The 22,371-nt window shown below is 34.0% G+C and overlaps 1 protein-coding gene across 5 annotated transcripts in view; it reads left to right on the top strand.

Moving 5' to 3' along the window:
• The window catches only part of NOL4 (nucleolar protein 4), a 347,913-nt gene that overhangs the window by 18,509 nt on the left and 307,033 nt on the right, over positions 1 to 22,371 (top strand). The window contains exon 2 of one of the 5 annotated variants that reach the window (XM_063077004.1): positions 18,916 to 18,924. The exons of the other annotated variants lie outside the window; for them this stretch is intronic. Within the exon in view, the coding sequence (XP_062933074.1) occupies positions 18,916 to 18,924 (9 nt within the window). The remainder of the gene's footprint in view (positions 1 to 18,915; positions 18,925 to 22,371) is intronic. 5 annotated transcript variants of the gene reach the window in all.

Raw genomic sequence — 22,371 nt, 5'->3', positions numbered from 1 at the left:
GATAATTGTAGATTCCCATGCAGTTGTAAGAAACCCCTTGTACACTTTGCCCACTTCCCACAAATGGTAACATTTTGCAAAGCTATAGTATAATATCACAGCCATGATAATTATATTGATACTACCCACCAATCTTACTCTAATTTCCATAGTTTTACTTGTACTCGTGTGTGTGTGTGTCTGTGTGTGTAAATTCTATACAATTTAATTACATGTGGGTTCTTGTATCCACCACACACTGAAGATACTGAACGGTTTGAATACCACAAGGATCTCTGCATCTGCAATTTATAACCATATTCCTCTCTCTCCTGTCCCCTTCATCCTGCCACGACCCCATCCCTAACCCCTGATCTGTACTACATTTCTAAAATTTGTAATTTCAGTCCTTTTAGGATTGGCTTTTTGTATTTACTCATGAAGATTTATCCAAGTTTCTGTGTGTATCAATAGTTTGATTTTCTTCATTGTTGAGTAGTATTCCGCGGTGTGGATATATTATTATTTGTTTGGTCGTTAATCTGTTAAAGGATATCTAGTCTGATTTCAGTTTGGGGCTATTACACGTAAAGCTGCTGTAAATATTCATGTACAGGTTTTCATGTAAACATAAGTTTTCATTCCTCTGGGATAAATACCCAAGAGTGAAATAAATTGCACGTTTAATTTGTTAAACTCACAACCTGTTTTCCAGAGTGTCTGTACCATTTTACTTTCCTGCCAGCTATGGATGCCACTTCCCTATTCTATCCCTTTCTCAGTGTAATGTCAGTGATGATGTATATCAATAACAACAAAATGAAAGTCACACTTTCTCTTTATGAACAATTATTCAGTTGGTGTTTGAGAGTAACTGTCACTAGCATAAACATGACCATAGAGGTATCATTTTAATATTTTCTCAGACAGTGTTTATTTTGGAAAATTCATGGATATTTACTGAGTTTATTCATCTCCAGCATCAATATCTATTACTTAAAATGCTGCACTTTACTTTCCTTGAAAAATGTCTTAATAATGCTGTCCTCTAGAGTCAAGGTTAGAAAAACTGACAGGTGTAATATCCCAGCCATATGGGTATCTTCATAAACTGGAAGCTGATGAAACAAATATTTTCAAGGCTAATGTTTATAAGAAATGAATGGAAGGATTATATTTCTGACTATAAGATAAAAATATTGAAGTGAAGAAGATAGTGTTGGCTAATATACCCTCCACCAGGAAAGTAAAATGTCGTTAAAGACCAAGATACACAAAATGGCGCCTGAGAAAGTTTCCCAGAAAACCCCCACCCAGAAAAATCCTCTAGCTGCCACATTACCTTCCCGCGTGTGCAATTTTGCCCACCTATGAGGAAGTCCCAGCTCAGCTTAAACACCGCTCACTTCCCTCCCCTTCCTTCTTAGCCAGTAGAACAGTCCAGCTCAGCCTAACTGGATATAAAAGGCCTACCCGACTCTCCCTGCTGCTGCTCCCACTCTCGAGAGGGCAGCCCACTTGTTCATTTTGCCTGCCTAGTGCACTCTGGTTGAGTCCCTGTCTCCTGGTGTGTCTTATTTTGTGCTTGAGCCAGGGTTTTTCTTTCAGATAGATCACAGTAAATTATGTAGACGTGTAATTTATAATTTAGCAAAGAATGCCAATCTGATGGACTAAATGGGACATGCCAAAATTTGTCCCTCAGACATAGGTAGTCACCTTAACAGCAGCAACACTTAACCCCAATTATCTTAGTATTCCTAGAGCTCTGTGTAGTATCAATGTCAGATGAAGTGCTTAATAATATTTAGTGAAGTAATAAAACTGTAGCAAAAGTGAGATTTTAACTGCTTTTGTTTTAGGTCAATACAAATTGAAGTCAACTTTGTTGGTCCTAAACCTCCAATTGATTACCAGACTCAGGATGAATTCATTTTAATGAGATTGTTTTACTTTAACATTTTTAATGCTCAAAAAAAGTAAAATGAGCAAATATACTTATTGATAATAAACATATATTTACACAAATCTAAGTAATAAGAAAATTTTCCATATGGAATAAACAAAAATCTAGATCTAGAGGAGAAGAGAGGTAGTTTATTTCTTGACTTGAACATTAGTAACAGGATATTGGCATTCTCATGGTGTTAAATATGAAATTTGCATTAATAATACCTTAAATTAATTATATCTTAATAATATCTTAAATATACCTTAATATCTTATAATTAAATAAGATATAGAATATGAGAATAGAAAATTACAAGTAATAGAAAATTTACAAGTATTTTTTAAATGTAATTCTGTCCTTGGAAGAATTTTGAGAAATTTCAAGTGGTTCTTATGGAACTGAGAACTACAATATGAAATTTTTTGAACTCAGGAATGTATTGGATGTGGCTGAATATTCATTTGGGTGGGCCTAGAGGTAGAACAGCAAAAAAAAAAACATGAAAGAAAGAAAAAGTATTTTATGTCAAATAGAGAAAGGATGCTAAGGAAAAATATCGAATGATTAGGATTTATTTTGTGTGCTTTAAATAACTACCTATGTGCAATCCTTACAAGTGATTATGTTGCTTTCTGACTCTTGGGAGGTACAGTTTCTGCCATTAATTACTGGTGGCAGCAAGGGTAATGGTTAACAACACGAACTCTAAAGGCAGGTTACTGCCTGGGTTTAATTTCCAGCTCTATCCCATATTGCCTGTGTGACTTTTGGCAAGTTGCTTAACATGTCTGTGCCTAAGTTTGTTCATCAATAAACTAAAGACGGTATATCCCTTATGGGATTTTTATGAAGATAATGAATTAATATTGGTAAAACACTTAGAAAAATGCCTGGTACATAGTAAATGCTGTAGCAGTAATTGCTAAGTAAAAAGTAGGTGTGTTTTTGGAAATGATGATGTACAAAGTCAACAGAATATCATCCCGCACACACGCTTCTCTCTTTCTGTCTGTGTCTCTCAATCTCACTCTCTCTTATCATACAAATGTCAATACTATATGTAGAAATTTAGAAGGGGAGCATATTATTAAGTTAATTTGTTCAAAAAGAAAAATGAGCATTTGTTTTTGATCAGAAGCTGATCCTCGATTTTGAAATTTCTTTTCCATCATAAGGAACTGTTTTGTTGGTTAGGGGCATTCTGAAAAAAAAGAAAAAAATTCTCTTTTCTTATGGAACTTCTCTTGCCACATGGAACTCTTACGTTGAATGCTTTCACTGAATTAGACAGTTATTTTATTACAACAATATATTTTTTGTTTTTTCCTCTGAACTGATCAGCTTTCTCATACTGGCAGCTGACTTTTGATACCAAAGTGGCATAAGTGTATGACTTGCATGGATAAAGAGCTATTGTATGAAATATATTAATATATTACTTTCTCAGAGAAGTTCCTTGAGACTTTTTTTTTTAAATTTCACGGACTAGTAAATTAAAAAAAAAAGTGAGACTGAAACAAATTTGCCAGATTTTTGTTTTACCATATAAGGTTATAAGAGCATTAAAAATAAACCATCATCTATTTTGTTAACATTTTATAAAATAAGAAAATTTAACCCACAACAACAAAGTAGGAAGGATTTAACCTTAGAGTCAAAAACAACTTTTTAAATTGAATAAATTTAACTTAATGAAAAACCCATTTCACTGTTACCTTCTTTTTATTATTTCTCTTCAAATAGTGAGAACTGCATCATGGACTAGCACCAGTACTGGGACAACCCCGTGTCTTTATGATACACATTTTGTTTGGTTTGTTTCTAAGGATATATTAATTATAGAAGAAAAGCTAATGAAGTGCTGTCAAATCAACATAGCTTGTGGTCCAATTTATAAAATGCTTGAAAGCAAGGACTCAAAATTAAGTTTCTAATGGGCTCTTTCTCACAGTATTTTTTTCTTCTCTGATGAAAAGTAGCACGTTTATTTCCCTGTCAACTCTTATTTTGCTTACTGCTGTGACTGCACTTCAAAGACGGTGCCAAGGGCTAAAAACAACACAATTACTAATGAAAATTGAAAAAAAAAAGTAGAAATTCTATAAATGGAATGGTAAATATATGCTATTTTCCCCAATTTAAGAAGCTGCTACTCTTTTTGTTGGTATCCAGTTATGTAAATGGGCTAGACAGAGTTATTTGACAGTAGCCATCATTTACACTGTGTGTTTCTGGCAAACTTTTTCCCCCTCCGAATTGTACCATTTGATGTGAAAAATACTTTTAATGCACAGTTAAATAAAAATTGGAGCCTTTTTAATTGTAGGGATTCTTCTTCCCACCTCCTAGAATTCACTGATGTCACTGTTGTTTTTCTTAACCTTATGCCATAATAAAGAACCTTCCAGAATATTCAAGACGTCTGTTCTTCATTCCCAACATTGAACTATGCCGCCAATTTCTACACTTGTGTCACATTAATTAGAATTATAAGTTTGCAGAATATTGAAGGATTTATTTTCTGGTGTTATGTAAAAGTTTCATATGGATTTCATGGTTTGGACTGGGAGAGAATGTAATAGAAACTACGCCTAATGTGAATACAGAGATAAATAACTTGAGATTCTTTTTCTTAAGGAGCACTTTTTTTTCTGATGGACAGATAAACCTGCTTATGTTACCTTTCAAACTCTTTTTAGACTATATAGCCCTTCTTTTTATCTGAAGCAACCATCCTATTTTAGCTTGATTTCATCTACTTAAAATGCCAATTACGCTACAGGTTAGCACTTTTAACAGCTGTCTGTGGGCCAGCAGATATGGTCCTGGAACCATGTAAGGTAGGAAGTTGGAATTGAGGCCCCTCATAAAGCTGAAACCATCAAAGGATTTCATTCTCAGTGAAGAGTGAACTACAGTATAACAAAACTTCTCTGTCTCAGGCTTGGCTCTGGAAAGGAAAGAAAGCTTCTCATGAGAATTTATGATCATAGATCCCCCATGTATGTTGATTTGGGGTTCAGTATTTATGACCATAGATCCCCCATATACGTTGATTTGGGGTTCAGTGGTCTTAGAGATCCAAATCTAAGAAATTAACGCAAGCAAATCAGGGTTGGTAGCACCTGAGGGTGACTAGCAGAAGCTGATGTAAATTCTCTTTGGAATGATACACTCTCAACACAGGACCCCAGGTTTCCAACAGAAATTCTCAACTGAACTTGAGCTGATAATTCAAAATTACAAATTGTAAAACAAACACCCATAGCTAAGAGTCAGCAGAAATTGCAGAGTAGAATTAGACTCCCAAGAAATTAAGATATTAGAATTATTGTGTATAGAGTATATGTTGAATATTTTTTTAATGTCTTTTAAAAATATATAGAATCAAAATAAACGAAATAAATGAGATATTTATCAAAAAAGACAGGAAGATTTTTTTTTGTAAACAGATACTTCTAAGAATTAAAAAAAAAATCATCAAAATCTGTACTAGTTTCTGCCTTAACAAAGTGCAAAAAACTGAGTGGCTTAAAACAAAAGATATTTGTCTCACAGTTCTAGAGCCTAAAAGTTAAAAATGAAGATGGTGGCAGGGTTGATTCTTCTGAGCACTGTGAGGAGGAATCTGTTCTATGCCTCTCACCTGGCTGCTTGAAGTTTTCTGTCAACTTGGGTATTCCTTGGTCATGGAAGCATAACTCCAATTTCCACCTGGCATTCTACCATGGTCAGTGGCAAAGTTAGACAACAGATTAGACACAAATCAATAGAGAATTTTTGAAATGAAGGACAAACTTGGGAAATTTCTTAGACTGAATAGATGGACAAGGTGATAGAAGTAGAAAAGAGAGATTAGGACACAGAATGAGAAGGTCAAAAACACATTCAATAGGTAGAGTGTAGAATATAAGGAAGATGAGATTTTCAAACTTATATTTTCTTAGAATTGTCGAAAGTTTTTGAAAGAGATGAATACACAAATTCAGGAAATACAAGACACGTAGAAAGAAATCTATACCTAGACACATAGTAGTGAGACATCAGAAAACCATAGACAAAGTGAAAAACTTTGAAAGCAAAGAAAAAGATACTATTTAAGAACAATTAAGTAAACAGATTTACTTCTCAAGAGAAATAATGAAAACCAAATCACTTCAAAATGCTGAGAAGAAATAGAGGGTGTAATGAATCATTTTCATTTGAAAGTTGAGAGACTTTACCATTAATAGACCCTCACCAAATAGATGTTAAAGGATATATTTCAGGAAGAAGGAATATAGAGATCTCAAAAGGAATGACCAGGATTTCAGAAGAAATAGTGAACACAGAAGTGAGAAAACATGAGGGCATATTAAAGTGATTATAATAGTGTTTAATACTGGGAGTTAAAGAAAAAGTGGTAGCGAAGTTCCATACAAAAGTAACGTTTTAAATGGAAGGTGACAGATGGGATTTAAAGCAATTAGGGCTGAGACATTGTTTAGGTTTGGCCTTTATTTAATATGCATATTAAAATAAATGTAACCAAAGAATAAAAATAAAATGGTCAGAGAAACAAAACTTAAAAATAAAGATCAATTCAGTATATTTCAAAAATAGTATAAAGGGAAGAAAAAGAAAAGATATGCAAAGGATAAAGGATAACAAGATATACTGATAGAATTAAATCCAGATGTATAATTAAATGCTATAAAATTCACTAAACTTTTCGATTATAAAGGAAAATTAGCATGTTAGATTAAAAAATTATAAGTCCATCTAATGAGCTTGTTACAAGTGATACACAAATTATAAGGTTGCATACAGGTTAAAATTAAAAGACTGGAATAAATATTAACATAATAGATGAATCTATATGACACATTAAAGAGGATTTCATTGTTAAGAACAATATCATTAGGGATAAAAGAGTCATACAAACATAAAAGAAGACTTAATTCTAAACTTGTACGCCACTAATAATGTAACCTTTATGATATGTAAACCAAAATTTGACTGAATGACATTGAACAATTGACAAATATACTGTAAGAGTGGGAAGTTTATCACATATACTCCATTTAACTTTTGCCTGATTTGACTATCCTTTACTAAAGAAATATAAGATTTAGTACAACAGTAAACAAGCTAATTAGCATATGCTTAGCCTGTACCTACTATTTACAGCATTCACATTGTGCTCAGTATTTTACAAAGCATTTTTAAAAATTGCATATGCTTTATACTATAAAACAGGTGTCAATAAATTTCTAAGACACTGATTCATGCATACTTTTTTATTTTTAGAATTTGGTATAAAATTGAATATTTCAAATAAGAAAATAGATAACTGTAAATTATACATTTTAGAAGTTGATGATGCCACAATCATCACAAAATCCAGAAAATTAGTAGAATTAAAAATTAATTAGCTGACTGGCATACCTTTGTTCCTATCATACTTTGTTCCTACTTTTTTTTTGGTTACATACTTTTTATTTATTTATTTCTATGTTTTAATTTTATTCTAATTTTTAGTTTTTTTATTATATATATTTATGGAGTACAGTGTGATATTTGGGTACATTTACACAGTGTGCAATGATCATATCAAGATACTCAGCATTGTATTTTGACCAAAATTTAATTAAATTAGAAATTATAGGGAAGCAGCCAGCAGCAACACCAGCCAGTGACACCGCATGTCTGGATGTGGCCCCTCACCCCACCTCAGTCCCAGCGGGGAGCACCAGCCTACGGATCTGACCCACCGAATTTGGCTCAGCAGAACTCCATGGTGCTAGGGGCTCATTCTATGACCAGAGTCTCAAACAGGAACCAAGGTGGTTTAACATAACCACCACCCCACCTACTGTCAAGCAAAGACAATTCAGCCCCCACAGTAGCAACCAGAGCCACTCCACAGCCAACCTCAGTGTAATAGAAGAAGGAAACCCCCTACCAAATGACCAAGTGTTAGTGAAAAAATACTAAAAGTACAAACAATCTAGAAGAAATGACACAACTGAAAGGATACAGTAATGCCCCAAAGTCAGACTCCTTGGAAGAGGGAATTCTTGAAATGTCTGAAAAAGAATTTCGAGCAATGATCTTAAGAAAACTTGAAGAAATAAAGGAAGACTCAATTAGAGAACACAATGAAACCATAAAAACATCCAGAATATGAAGGAGGAAATCTACAAAGAGATTAATACCATAAAAAAGAGTGCAGCAGAACTTCTAGAAATGAAAGACTCACTCAATGAAATAAAAAAAAAGACAACTGAGAGATTGAGCAGCAGGGTAGAGCAAGCAGAAGAAAGAGTTCCTGAGCATGAAGATGGTCTTTTTGAAATAACTCAGGAAGACAAAGAAAAGAAAAAAAGAATTAAAAATAATAAGGAAAACCTAAGAGAGATAGCAGACAACCTCAAGCACTCTAACATGCGAATTATGGGTGTTCCTGAAGGGCAGGAGAAAGGAAAAGGTATTGAAAACCTACTCAGGGAAATAGTAACAGAAAACTTCCCAGGTGTAGGGTGAGATACAGACCTTCAGATCCAGGAAGCTCAAAGGACCCAAACAGATTCAACCCAAAAAGATCCTCTCCAAGACATGATAGTTAAATTCACAAAGCTCAAAGACAAAGAGAGAATTCTACAAGCAGCAAGAGAAAAGCATCAGGTCACTTATAGGGGAACCCTCATCAAACTAACTGCAGACTTCTCAACTGAAACCCTACATGCCAGAAGAAAGTGGAATGATATATTCAAAATACTAAAAGAAAAAAAGAAAAACCCTCCCAGCCAAGAATTCTTTACTCAGCAAGGCTCTTCTTCAGAAATGAGGGAGAAATAGTATATTTCCCAGACAAACAAAAGTTGTGGGAGTTCACCCCCACATGACCAGCCCTGCAAGGAATTCTCAAGGGAGTCATTCATCTGGAATCTGAATAATGGTGACCACAATCATGAATACACAAGAAAGAGCAGAACCCACAGTTAAAACAAAAAAAGCCAGCAAGAAAGAGAAAGAATCTAAATCATTCCACCTTAAATTCCCAACTCACATTGAAGAAGAGAAATAAAGTCTACGGCCATACCACCCTGAACGTGCCCAATCTCGTCTGATCTCAGAAGCTAAGCAGGGTTGGGCCTGGTTAGTACTTGGATGGGAAGAAGAGAAATAAAAGGGGAAATAATGATCTAAAGATATATAAACCACCTAAACAAAGCAATTAAATGACAGGAATTAAACAACACTTGTCAATAACTGCTCTAAATCTGAATGGACAAAATTCCACATTCAAAAGACACAGACTAACTGAGCGGATTAAAAAGACAGAACCAAGTATATGCTGTCTTCAAGAGACCCACCTCACCTGTAAAGACACTCATAGACTAAAAGTGAAGGGATGGAAAAAGATATACCATGCAAATGGAAACCAAAATGAGCAGGAGTAGCTATTCTTATATCGGACAAAATAGACTTTAAACCAAAAAACATTAAAAAAGACAAAGAAGGCCATTATATAATGATAAAGGAAATTATCCAGCTAGAAGACATAACAATCATTAACATGTATGCACCCAATACCGGAGCATCCAGATATATCAAGCAAACACTCTTAGACCTAAAGAAGGAGATACGTCCTAATACATTAATAGTGGGTGATCTGAACATCCCTCTTTCAGTATGGGACAGGACTTCCAGGCAACAAGGCAACAAAGAGACACAGGATTTAATCTACACCCTAAACCAACAGGACTTGGCAGATATATACAGAGCATTTCACCCAACAGCTAAAGAATACACTTTCTTATCAGCTCCTGGTACATTCTCCAGGATGGACCACATATTAGGTCACAGATCTAGTCTCAGAAAATTTTAAAAAATTGAAATCATTCAAACAATCTTTTCAGACCACAATGGACTAAAACTGTAGATAAACAATAAGCAAAATGCTGGAAGCTATACAAATACATGGAAAATAAATAATAGGCTCCTGAATGACCTATGGGCCCAAGAAGAAATTAAACAGGAAATCAAAAAATTTCTAGAAACTAATTAAAATAAAGATACATCATACCAAAACTTGTGGGATATTGCAAAAGCAGTACTAAGAGACAAATTTATTGCAGTAAATGCTTATATCAAGAAAATGGAAAGACTTCAAATAAACGACTTAACCCTATGCCTCGAAGAACTTGAGAAACAACAACAATCCAAACCTAAAGGCAGTAGATGGAAAGAAATAATTAAGATCAGAGCAGAACTAAATGAAATAGAGACCCCAAAAAACAATAGAAAAGATCAACAAAACTAAAAGTTGGTTTTTTTGAGAAGATAAACAAAATAGACACACCATTAGCTAGATAACAAAAAAGGGAGCGAGAAGACCCAAATAACAAAAATCAGAAATGAAAAGTGAGACATTATAACTGATACCACAGAAATATAAAGAATCATTAGAGACTATTATAAACAACTATATGACAACAAATTTGAAAATCTGGAAGATATGGATAAGTTTCTAGACACACATAAATTACCAAGACTGAACCAAGAAGAGATAGAAAACCTGAACAGACCAGTAACAAGCAAGGAGATTGAAATAGTAATTAGCAATCTTCCAACAAAAAGAAGTCCGGGTCCAGATATCTTTACAGCTGAATTCTATCAAACTTTTAAAGAGGAGTTAATACCAATTCTCCTGAAAATATTCCAAACAATTGAAACAGATGCTACTCTCCCAAACTCATTCTATGAGGCCAACATAACTCTGATACCAAAACGAGATAAAGACACAACAAAAAAAGAAAATTATAGGCCAATATCCTTGATGAACCTAGATGCTAAAATCCCCAACAAAATATTAGCAATTAGAATACAGCAACATATTAAAAAAATTATACACTGATCAAGTGGGATTCATCCTAGGGATGCAAGGATGGTTCAACATATGAAAGTCAATAGAAGTGATACATCACATCAACAAGCTCAAGGACAAAGACCATATGATTATCTTAATAGATGCTCAAAAAGCATTTGACAAAATTCAACATTCCTTCATGATAAAGACTCTCAACAAATTAGGTATAGAAGGAAAATATCTTAACACAATAAAAGCCATTTATGACAAGCCCACTGCCAGTATTATTCTGAATGGGGAAAAATTGAAGGCCTTCCCCTTAAGAACAGGAACAAGATAAGGTTGTCTACACTAACTGCTTCTATTCAGCATAGTACTGTAGGTACTAGCTAGAGCAATCAGGCGAGAGAAAGAAATAAAGGGAATCCAGATTGGAAAAGATGAAGTCAAACTTTCCTGTTTGTAGATGACATGATATCATATATAGAAAAACCTGAAGACTTTATCAAAAAACTCCTACAGCTGGTTAATAACTTCAGTAACGTTTCAGGATACAAAATAAATACCCACAAATCAGTAGCATTTATATACTTAAATAATGAATAACAAAAAGTGAAATAAAGAAAGTAAGCCCATTTACAATTGTCACCAAAAAAATATGATACCTAGGGATCAATTTAACCAAGGAGGTTAAAGACCTCTACAATGAGAATTACAAACCACTTCTGAAAGAAATTAAAGAAGACAAAAAAAGATGGAAAGATATTCCATGCTCTTGGATTGGAAGAATTAACATTGTGAAAATGTCTATGCTACCCAAAGCGATCTACAAATTCAATCCCCATCAAAATATCAGCGACATTCTTCACAGAAATGGAAAAAAACAATCTTACCTTTCATATGGAAAAACAAAAGACCCTGAATAGCCAAAGCAATCCTGGTGGGGGGGGGGAAACAAAAGCACAAACAAAAACAAAGCCAGAGGCATAACTTTGCCTGACTTCAAATTATACTACAAAGCTGTTGTAACCAAAACAGCATGGTACTGGTATAAAAATGGATATTCAGACCAATGAAGTAGAATAGAGAACCCAGAAATCACTCCCCCTCAGGCTTATAGCCATCTGATATTAAACAAAGGCAACAAAAGTCTACATTGGGGAAAAGACTGCCTCTTCAACAAGTGGTGCTGGGGAAACTGGATATCCATATGCAGAAGATTGAAACTAGATATGCACCTCTCACCATACACTAACATCAACTCAAAATGGATTAAAGACCTAGGTATAAGACCTGCAACTGTAAAATTACTAAGGAAAATATAGGTGAAACACTTCAGCAGTTAGGTCAGGGCACAGGCTTTATGAACATGATCCCCAAAACACAAGCAGCAAAAGAAAAAATAAACAAATGGGACTATATCAAACTAAAAAGTTTCTGCACAGCAAAAGGAACAGTCAACAGAGTGAAAAGACAACCTACAGAGTGGGAGAATATTTTTGCTAACTATGAATCTGACAAGGGACTGATATCCAGAATATACATAGAACTCAAGCAATTATACAGTAAAAAAATAAATGACCCAATTAAAAAATGGGCAAAGGAGCTGAATAGACATTTTTCAAAGGAAGACATACAAATAGCCAGCAGACACATGAAAAAATGCTTAACATCACTAGTCCTCAGGGAAATGCAAATTAAAACCACATTGAGATACCACCTCACTCCAGTTAGACTGGCTGTGATCAAAAAGATGGTAAATGGGCAGACCCCGTGGCTCACTCGGGTGAGTGTGGCACTGGGAGCACAGTGGCGTTCCTGCCGCTGGTTTGGATCCTATATAGGGATGGCTGGTGCGCTCACTGGCTGAGCGCAGAGTGGACTACACCGAGCCAAGGGTGGCGATCCCCTTACCGGTCACGAAAGACAAAAAAAAAAAAAGATGGTAAATAACAAATGCTGTTGAGGGTATGGAGAGAAGGGAACTCTATTGTACTGTTGGTGGGAATGTAAATTAGTACAACCACTTTGGAAAACAATGTGGAGGTTTCTCAAACAACTACAGATAGATCTTCCATATGATCCAGCAATCCCTCTTCTGGGTATATATCCAGAGGAACGGAAATCATCATGTCGAAGAGATACTTACACTCCCATATTTATTGCTGCTCTGTTTACAATAGCCAAGATATGGAACCAACCTAAATGTCCATTAATAGATGATTCGACAAAGAAACCGTGGCATATACACACTATGGACTACTACTCTGCCATAAAAAAGAATGAAATTCTCCCATTTGCAACAACGTGGATGAACCTGGAGAAACTTATGTTGAGTGAAACACGCAAAGCACAGAGGGAGAAATACCACCCGTACTCTCTCATATGTGGGAGCTAAGAGAGAAAGGAAGGAAGGAAAGACAGACCACAGCAGTGCCGTGATCCAACAGAGGGAGGGAACATTCCTAGGGCTACAAATTGGAGTGGAGGGGAGAAAGGGAGCGGGAGGGAGGTTGGGGAATAATTGGGAGGGGACAAAGGGTGCAAAAGTAATTCTGGTAATGGGTATGTCCCCAGTATGAATCTGGCCCTCAGATCATGGGCAGGAGGGGGGACAATCAGCTTTGTATCTCATGAATATTCATAATAAATAATAAGAAAAATTATAAGTGAATTATTTTAATTAATAGGAAAATTTAAAAGCACACATAAATAATTCATGCATCAAAGAAAAATCAAAATGGAAATTAGAAAACAATTTACACTAAGTGAAAACAAAAATGTTTTATATCATATTTTTTGTGCTATAGCCAAATTGGTATTTGTCACTTTTAATGTTTCTTAACTTTATAAAGGGTTAGGAAATAAATGAGATATCCTGTTCAATTTAAGAAGCTTGAAAAAGAATAATAAAGTGAATACAAAATAAGTAAATGATAAAAAAGCAGAAACTAATAAACTTTTTCAAGAATTTTAGATGTTTTCCCTGCATACTTTCTGATGAGAAATAAACAATAATTCAAGTTGTTATTATGCTGTATGTAACTTGTTGCTTTTCTCCCTAGCTGCATTGAAGATTATCTTTGGCTTTCAGTGGTGCACTGTGATATTGACTAGATGAGATTTTCTTCGTATTTATGGTCTTTGGGTTTTGGTGAGCTTCTTGACTCTTTGTGTAAATTTTTGTCTTTCACCACATGTGAGACGTTTTTGCCCATTACTTCTTCAAACATTTTCTTTGCCTACCTTCTTTCTGGGACTTCAACTACCCATTGTCCCATAAAGCTCTGAAGCTCTGTTCATTTTTTTCAATCCATTTTCTCTCTCTTCACTTTAGGTAATTTCTACTGGTCTGTCTGTGTTTGCATCCTAAAATTCATGATGTTCTCTTCATACAAAGGCCTTTGCATATGTTGTTCCTTCTGCCAGGAATTCAAACCATCTTCCACAACCATTTCTTCCTAGTTAACTCCTGTACATCCTCCAGGTCTCATCTCAAACAATGCCTTTTACAGACCTAACATAGGCTTCTGTCTCATTAGCATTCCCTTTTTTTAGCATTTATCTCTTTATGACAATACATGTGCTAGTGTGTTTTTTTCATAAAGCTTGTCATTCCTGTGAGGTAAGTTCCAGTGGAACAGGTAGGGTTTAAGTTTCTCCCCATTATTGTATAGCCAGTGGCACAAAGCAAGCATACAATAAATGTTGAGTAAAAAAAGTATGACTTTGTTCTTTCACAATATTATCAGCCCATACTGCTGTGTTTACTGTAGACAGTCAAATACTCACTTGCCTTTCTTTTTGAGCTCGTCTTGATGAACTATAAAATTAAGGAGTTGGACCAGATTTTACATATGGATTTCTTCAGCTCTGAATTGCCATATTTCATCTATTCTTTGCTTAAAAGTATCAATTTAACAGAAAAATGATAAAGTTTCAGTTTTCTTCTTGTTTTCCTAATTGTAGAAGCATAATGAAATGGAATGGAATATTGACTATCATTGAAACCTACTTAATTCCCATGTTATACATTGTAATTTTTATATGAGTTAGCACCCTTTTGTATTTTTCCCATCTCCAATAATTTTGTATAAGTGAGAGAAATGGATCTGCACAAACCCATCATTAAAATCCCCACTCCTGAAAAGAAAAAAACGATGGAACTTAAAACCTTAAGTTTACCTACTGTTTAAGGATATCAAAGAGACTGCAAAGGCAGCAGAGATTTATTTCAAAAAGCTCTAAAATATCTGCTCATTAATTTACTGAAGCCTTCTTAAAGAGTGTGCCAGAAACATCTAAAGAGTTATAAAATTTTATTTTTGCACCATGTATAATTAAACTACACTCATTCAATTTAGAGGAAATACTCATTTGTTGAGTATTATTTAGTTTCCTGAACCTTTACTGTGGCCTCTCTACGTGGAGAAGGCAAAAGTTAATGGAATATAAGTTAAAGTAAAGCAAGGGAAGAGATCCTCCTGCTGGTTTCTGTAAATGCCAAGTAATTTTTCCATTGCATGGAGGTTTGCAACAAATACGTACGTTTTGCAGATAACAAAGTGTGAATAAACCTCCTCAGAAATGTTTGCTTTGGGGCTCTCAAATCCCTGCTGTGAACATCTAATCAAAATTTATGTTCTACTGACAAAAGTTCAGTAATGTCAACTTCTCCACTTTGAGGACTGGCCATTTACTTTAGTATTTACTGAAGTATGTTGTGATCTAATACCACTTTGTGATTCTGACTGCACAGTTGAAAACGTTGTGAATGTGTGTGGTTTTCAGTTTCAAGTGGCTCTGATCAGCAGTTTCCATGAGATTCAACAATGTTTTCATCACTTATCTTCCTTAGTTTGATTAAAATAAGATGCTAGAATCTTTGCAATCTAGTTGGCTATTATTATTATTTCTATGCAGAAAAGTATGTGCACACATTTAAGTGGTTATCTCTTCCTGGTGAACCAGATATGATACTACAAATAGGTATCTCTGTCTGCTAAAAGAATATGAGAAAAACAGTGTTTTCAGCGTAGACATTCTTGAAGGGAATCTGCTTTTTCACAATTAACACATTTTTTTCAAACATAAGAGAAAAAGAAGATGTACATAATGATTCTTTTTTTTCAAAAAAAATGAGATTTATTACTTTGGCTCTTCATGAGTACACCTATTTCCTGTGTGACCTTCTGTAGTTATGTGATTTTTTAAAGTGAGAAAGTTGGATAGAAATTAGCCTAAGAAGGAGAAAATAAATTTCTTATCTACTGGGAGGGATTTATTTTTTTAAAAAATAAAAGATTAATACACTTGTGCCTCTGATGCTAATGTAATGATATTTAACCTTACTGAAGAAATGCTAGTAAAGAATTCCAGACAAGGTAACACTTTTTAAAGTCTCAGTTACCTTGACCATTGCAATAGAAAATAAAATACAACCAGTTATAAAACTGGCATAATTGGCTAGAATGCAACAGCAACAAAAAAGTGTATTTTGGCACATGTAGGTACACAGCTTTATCAAAGTTACATAGCATTCTTTTTGAGAAAACTAATATTTGTTTTACAAACACTGAGACTTAAAGGAAAACATAGCAGTATTATTTTAAAAGGTAGCAGTCTATCAATACACATGTAAAATTTACACAGACTTAGTTTGACCTCTTCATTATTTTATACCAGTAGAATCATCAAGATTTGCAACTTGTTTCAGTTTTTTTTTTTTTTTTTTTTACCTACTTGGGATTCTATGTTGATAAATATTAATTTTGTTCTTTGTGATTAATCCTTAGATTATTTTTATTAATTTCAATATTTTTTTTTGACTGGTAAGGGGATCGCAACCCTTGGCTTGGTATCGTCCGCACCACGCTCAGCCAGTGAGTGCACCAGCCATCCCTATATAGGATCCAAACCCGTGGCCTCGGCGCTATCAGCACTGCACTCTTCTGAGTGAGCCATGGGGCCAGCCCTATTAATTTCAATTTTGAGAAAGAATTTAGAAAGGCACACGTGATGCCAATGGTCAATAATAAAATCTGTAAAACAAACATTTGAGAAAAATGTTGCAGTCATGCCTTAGTATTTCATAAAAATTATCCCAACAATTTTTGATAAGGTGTCTTTTTCAATTTTATTTGTAAATAATTTAACACAAGGCTGTAATTACTACAAACTTTCCATCAATTTGCATTAATTGTGTTGGAGTCAGTTAGTTAAAAATCTGTATGTTAAATCTTAGCTCTTGAAAAGATACTTGCATTTAGGTAGGTAATGTCTGTATTAATTACATGCAGACATTATCCATTAACCCTATCACCCCAAAACTACTAAAAGTGACAGAGATAATGTAGTAGCTCTCAGAAAATGAATAAGGTGAAACAAACTGTGACATCTTTTAGTATTTGAATTTTGAACAAAGGCAATTGGAAATGCTGGAAATGATCACATATTTTCTCAGCTAACTTAAAAGATAAATACATAAATCCAACAAAAATTTTTGCTGCTTTTATTTTTCCTCCTTTTTCCTTCCTTCCTTCCTTCCCTGTCTTTTTCTTTCTCTATCTTTATTTTCCTTGCTTTCCTTTTTCTCTTTCATTTTTTAACATTATGTATTTGACAAGTAAAAATTGTACTCATATATACCGTACATGTTATTTTGAAATATGTGTTTACTGTGCAATGGCTAAATTGAGTTAATTAACCTATACATCACTTAACACACACACACACACATATATGTGGGAACACTTAAAATCTACTCTCATGGCAATATTCAATGATACAGTACATTGTTATTAACTGTAGTCATCGTGTTATACATTAGATCTCTTGAATTTATTCCTCCTAAGTGAAATTTTGTATTCTTTGACCAACATCTTCCTAATCCCTAACCCCCATCCCAGCCCCTGGTAACTGTCATTCTCCTCTTCCATGAGTTCAACTTTTTAAATTTCCACATGTAAGTAAGATCATTTGATATTTGTCTTTCTGTGCCTGGCTTATTTCACCTAACAATGTCCTCCAGTTTCATCCATGTTGTTGCAAGTGACAATTTCTTTTTTAAGACTGAATAGCATTGCATTGTGTTTATAAACCACATTTTCTTTATTCATTCATTTGTTGATGGAAACCTAGGCTGATTCCATACCTTGGCTATTGTAAATAGTGCTGCAGTGAACATGGGAGTGCAGATATTTCTTTGACATACTGGTTTCATTTCCTTTGGATATATACCCAGTAGTGGGATTGCTGAATCATATGGTAGTTTTATTTTTAGTTTTTTTGAGGATCCTGCATAATGTTTTCCATAATGGCTGACTTATTTACATTCCCATCGACAGTATACAAAAATTCCTTCTCCGCATCCTCTCCAACACTTGTTATCTTTCATCTTTTGGAGAATGACCATTCTAAAAGGTGTGAGGTGATACATCATGTGGTTTAAAGTGGCATTTCTCTGATGATTAGTGATTTGAGCATTTTTTTATATACCTGCTGGCCATTTGTATATTTTATTTTGAGAAATGTCTATTCAAATTCTTTGCCTATTTTTTAATCAGGTTATCTGTTTTCTTACTATTGAATTATTTGAGTTTTTATATATTTGGATATTAACCCCTTATCAGATACATGGTTTTCAAATTTTTTTTCCCATTTTATAGGTTCTCTCTGTTGATTGCTTCCTTGGCTGTGCTGAAGCTTTTTAGTTTGGTGTAATCCCCTTTGTCTATTATTGCTTTTGTTGTCTGTACTTTTGAGTTCATATCCAAAAAAATCATTACCCAGACTGATATCATGACGGTTTTCCTGTATGTTTTCTTCTAGTAGTTTTACAGTTTCAGGTCTTACATTTAAGTCTTCAATCTATTTTGAGTTGGTTTTTTAATATGGTGTGAGATAAGGGTCTAATTTCCCTCTTCTGCAGGTGGACATCCAATTGTTTGAATGCTGTTTACTGAAGAAAGAAACCATTGTGTGTTCTTGGTGTCTTTGTCAAGAATCAGTTGGCTGTAAATGTGTGGATTTATTTCTGGGCTCTTTATTCTGTTTCATTGGTCTGTGTGTCTGTTTCTATGCCAGTTTCTAAGCTGTTTTGATTGCTATAGCTTTGTTGTGTATTTTGAAGTCAGGTAGTGTGATGCCTCCAGCTTTGTTATTTTCACATATGTGCAGGTTCTAGTTTCTGTTCTATGATTTCAAACTTAATTTTATTAGCTTATCTGGTGATTTTGGAGTAACATATTCATAACATTTAAATAACCTGGGATACTTATGATTCATGGTTCCCAGTGGGCTTCTATGGCTGTGTTAGCATCTTTTTGTAATTGCATATGAAATGGTTTTTGCAGAAATGTGTATACAATAACATTTATGATTGTTTTAAAATTCAAAATAATTCCTTTAACGTACTGATCAGAATAATCTTAAACTACTTTTTTAGCAGAGGGAATAAACATACAAGTGTAATAAAATTCACAGCTTTAAAATCATTGTCAAATTTTAGTTAGATGTGTATTTAAATTAAAATAGTATTTAAATTTTAAACAATCAAAACCTAAAATTTCATTCACTGTTTTTGTATATTAATGTTGTCTTTGAACTCTTTCATTTATCTTTTCCACTCAGTTTACAAGTATAAACACCAGGGACGATTAGGAGACTGTAACTTATTATAAACTGATAACTACTACCAACAATTCAAAGCCCACATTTTACTCATGGTGACTGGGTGATTCTACCCTCATTTATGTAGAACAGCACATTCATTCATATGAATGTTGAATATATAAACATAATAACATTTTACTGAATTTAGTTATTATTTGACAGTTATTTTTAGAACATTTAGGAGATATATAAGATTATATGTTATTTGTCCAGTTGCATTACATTTTAAGAGACTATTTTAATTTATATTCCAAGCTTTTATTTGCATGCAATCTGTTACAGATGGCCTCTAGCCATCCTTATCAAGAGATAAGCATTCTCAGTTCTTATAATTATGTTGAATGAATATCAATCAATCTGTTTTGCCTTTTTTTATAGATCACAATTCCAGATGGAAGCTTGCTGTTTATAAATCTAAATTCCTGCCAAAACAGAGACGTTGAAATTCATTGGGATACTATCCATATACAGTAAATCTAATGTATATAAAATAAGTATTATGTATACATATATATCTATAAAAATCATTTTTTCTACTATTGGTTTGTGACTTAAAAAAAAAAAAAAAAGATTGTCCAGTATAAAGTTTGGATAGGAAACCTGACAAGGTCATAGTAACACTCAAAAAGATGCTTAAAAATATATCTCCAAGTCTGCAGGGCACTGCCAATGTGAGTCTTCTGGATTCAAATATCTCACGATCTTATGGATATTAAAAATATATATTTATTTAGCAAATGAGGAATGAAAATAAATAGATTGAAACCTGCTTAAAGTATCAATATTCACTTTTTCATACTGATTTATTTCTAAACTAGAATATACTTATTTAAAATATTCTGGATAGAATATGATACTTTCATGTATTATTAGATGTAGGGGGAAAACTTAAATGTGTAAGTTGGTAAGCATTAACTTTTTCATTAATAAGGCCTCTGATTTGGGTTTGCTCACCAATATATCCCTTGTTCTAGAATAATTGCTTTTATATAGTAAACATTCAGTAAGTATTTGCTGAATGAATTAACTTTGAAAGTCAAACTGCCATGACTCATGGTTTTGGGAGGTCCTTGATAAGAATTACTATGTTAAAAATACATTTCACTTTTGCTTAGTCTATGCAAACAAACAAAAATATAGCAGTAGTAGCGCATTAAGGTCATGTGTCTTGGGTTCATGAATCAATTTTGTACAGAGAAGAATATTCATCTGGGTACAAACAATACACAAGTGTGCAGTCATCAAGTATATAAAACGGCAATGACTAACTCTGGTATTATTATCCTAGACAACTCTGAGGCTGAATTTGCCCTTTTCTGGTCAACTGAGGCAAGCCTTCTTTCTTTCTTTCTTTCTTTTTTTACTCCAGCCCAAGCACTTATTCATCAATTATTTGAGTGCCAAGTATATGCAAGGCATTATATTACATTCAGTGGGTGACAAAAAGATAAATGTCTTTTGCTACCCTTAAGAAGTCTGTAATTAAAATGGAGATATAATGTATAGAAAAATAGCTAGGATACTAAAAATCATATGTAATTAGGGGATTGCAAATTAAAACAACAAGGAGATACCACTCCATACCTATTAGAATGGTGAACATCGAAAACACTGACACCAAATGCTGGTGAGGATGTGGAGCAATGGGAGCTTTCATTCATTGCTGGTGGGAATGCAAAAGAATACAGCCACTTTGGAAGACAGTTTCACAGTTCCTTACAAAATTAAACATACTTTTACCATACAAACCAGCAATTATATTCCTTAGTATTTACCTAAACTAGCTGAAAACTTATGTTCATACAGAAAGCCTGTGCATAATTTTTTATAACAGCTTTATTCATAATGGCCAAAACTTAAGAAGCAACCAAGAAGTCCTTCAATCGATGAATGGATGAATAAATTGGTACAACCAGACAATGGAACATATTTTAGCACTAAAAAATGACATGAAGGAAACTTAATCCTATTACTAAGTAAAACAAGGCAATCTGAAAAGGCTACATAGTGTAAAATTCCAACTATATGGCACTCCGGAAGAGGCAAAACTATAGAAACAGAAAAAGGAACAGTGTTTTCCAGGGATTAAGAGGAAAAGAAAGATGAATAGGCAGAGCACAGAGGATTTTAGGGCACTGATACTATTCTGTATTATATTATAATGGTGATGCCTGTCATTCTATGTTTGTCACAACCTATAAAATGTACATCACCAAGGGTAAACCCTAGTGTAGAGTATGGACTTTGGGTGATAATGTTGTATCAGCGTAAGTTCATTAATTCTAACAAATGCACCACCCAGGTGTGGGATGTTGATAATGGGGGAGGTTATGAATATGTTGGGGCAGAGGGTATATGGGAAATCTCTGTACCAAAATTCCACTCAATTTTGCTGTGAACCTACAACTTCTCTAAAAATATATATATTTTTTGAAATAGCTACAAAACGAAGAAAGGTTTGCAGAGTGCCAAGAACAGTGAAATCCATGTGTTTTGGAATTTACAGAAGGTAGTTATTGGTTCTGGTTAAGGAAAATTTTATGAAAGATGTAACTGTGATGTATGGCTAATATTATATTAGAGGTAAAAGTTGTGTGTTGCCTGTAGAAAGGAATGGCAGTGGCAAAAACTTTGACAGGTGTACTACTCACAAAATGCTTTTCTGTGCAACGGCACGTAGCTTCATTGGACTGAAAAGCAGAGATAACTTGGTGGAGTAATGGCAAATTAAGATTTAAAAGGTTACCTTGTGTAATTTTACAAAAGGAATGTTTGTTTGATGTATTCACTCCTCGCTCTACAGATGAAGAAGGAGGCTTAGAGGAAGGATAACACAATTAGTAATGGGCAGGTTTGCTCTCCTAGTTCCTATTTCTAAATTTTATTTTACAGTCCCACCAACAGAGCAGGAGGG

This window comes from Cynocephalus volans, chromosome 13, assembly GCF_027409185.1.
Source record: "Cynocephalus volans isolate mCynVol1 chromosome 13, mCynVol1.pri, whole genome shotgun sequence".
NCBI classification, from domain to species: Eukaryota; Metazoa; Chordata; class Mammalia; order Dermoptera; family Cynocephalidae; genus Cynocephalus; species Cynocephalus volans.
Note: the sequence above shows the minus strand (reverse complement) of the source record. Positions and strands in the feature narration are given on the sequence as shown.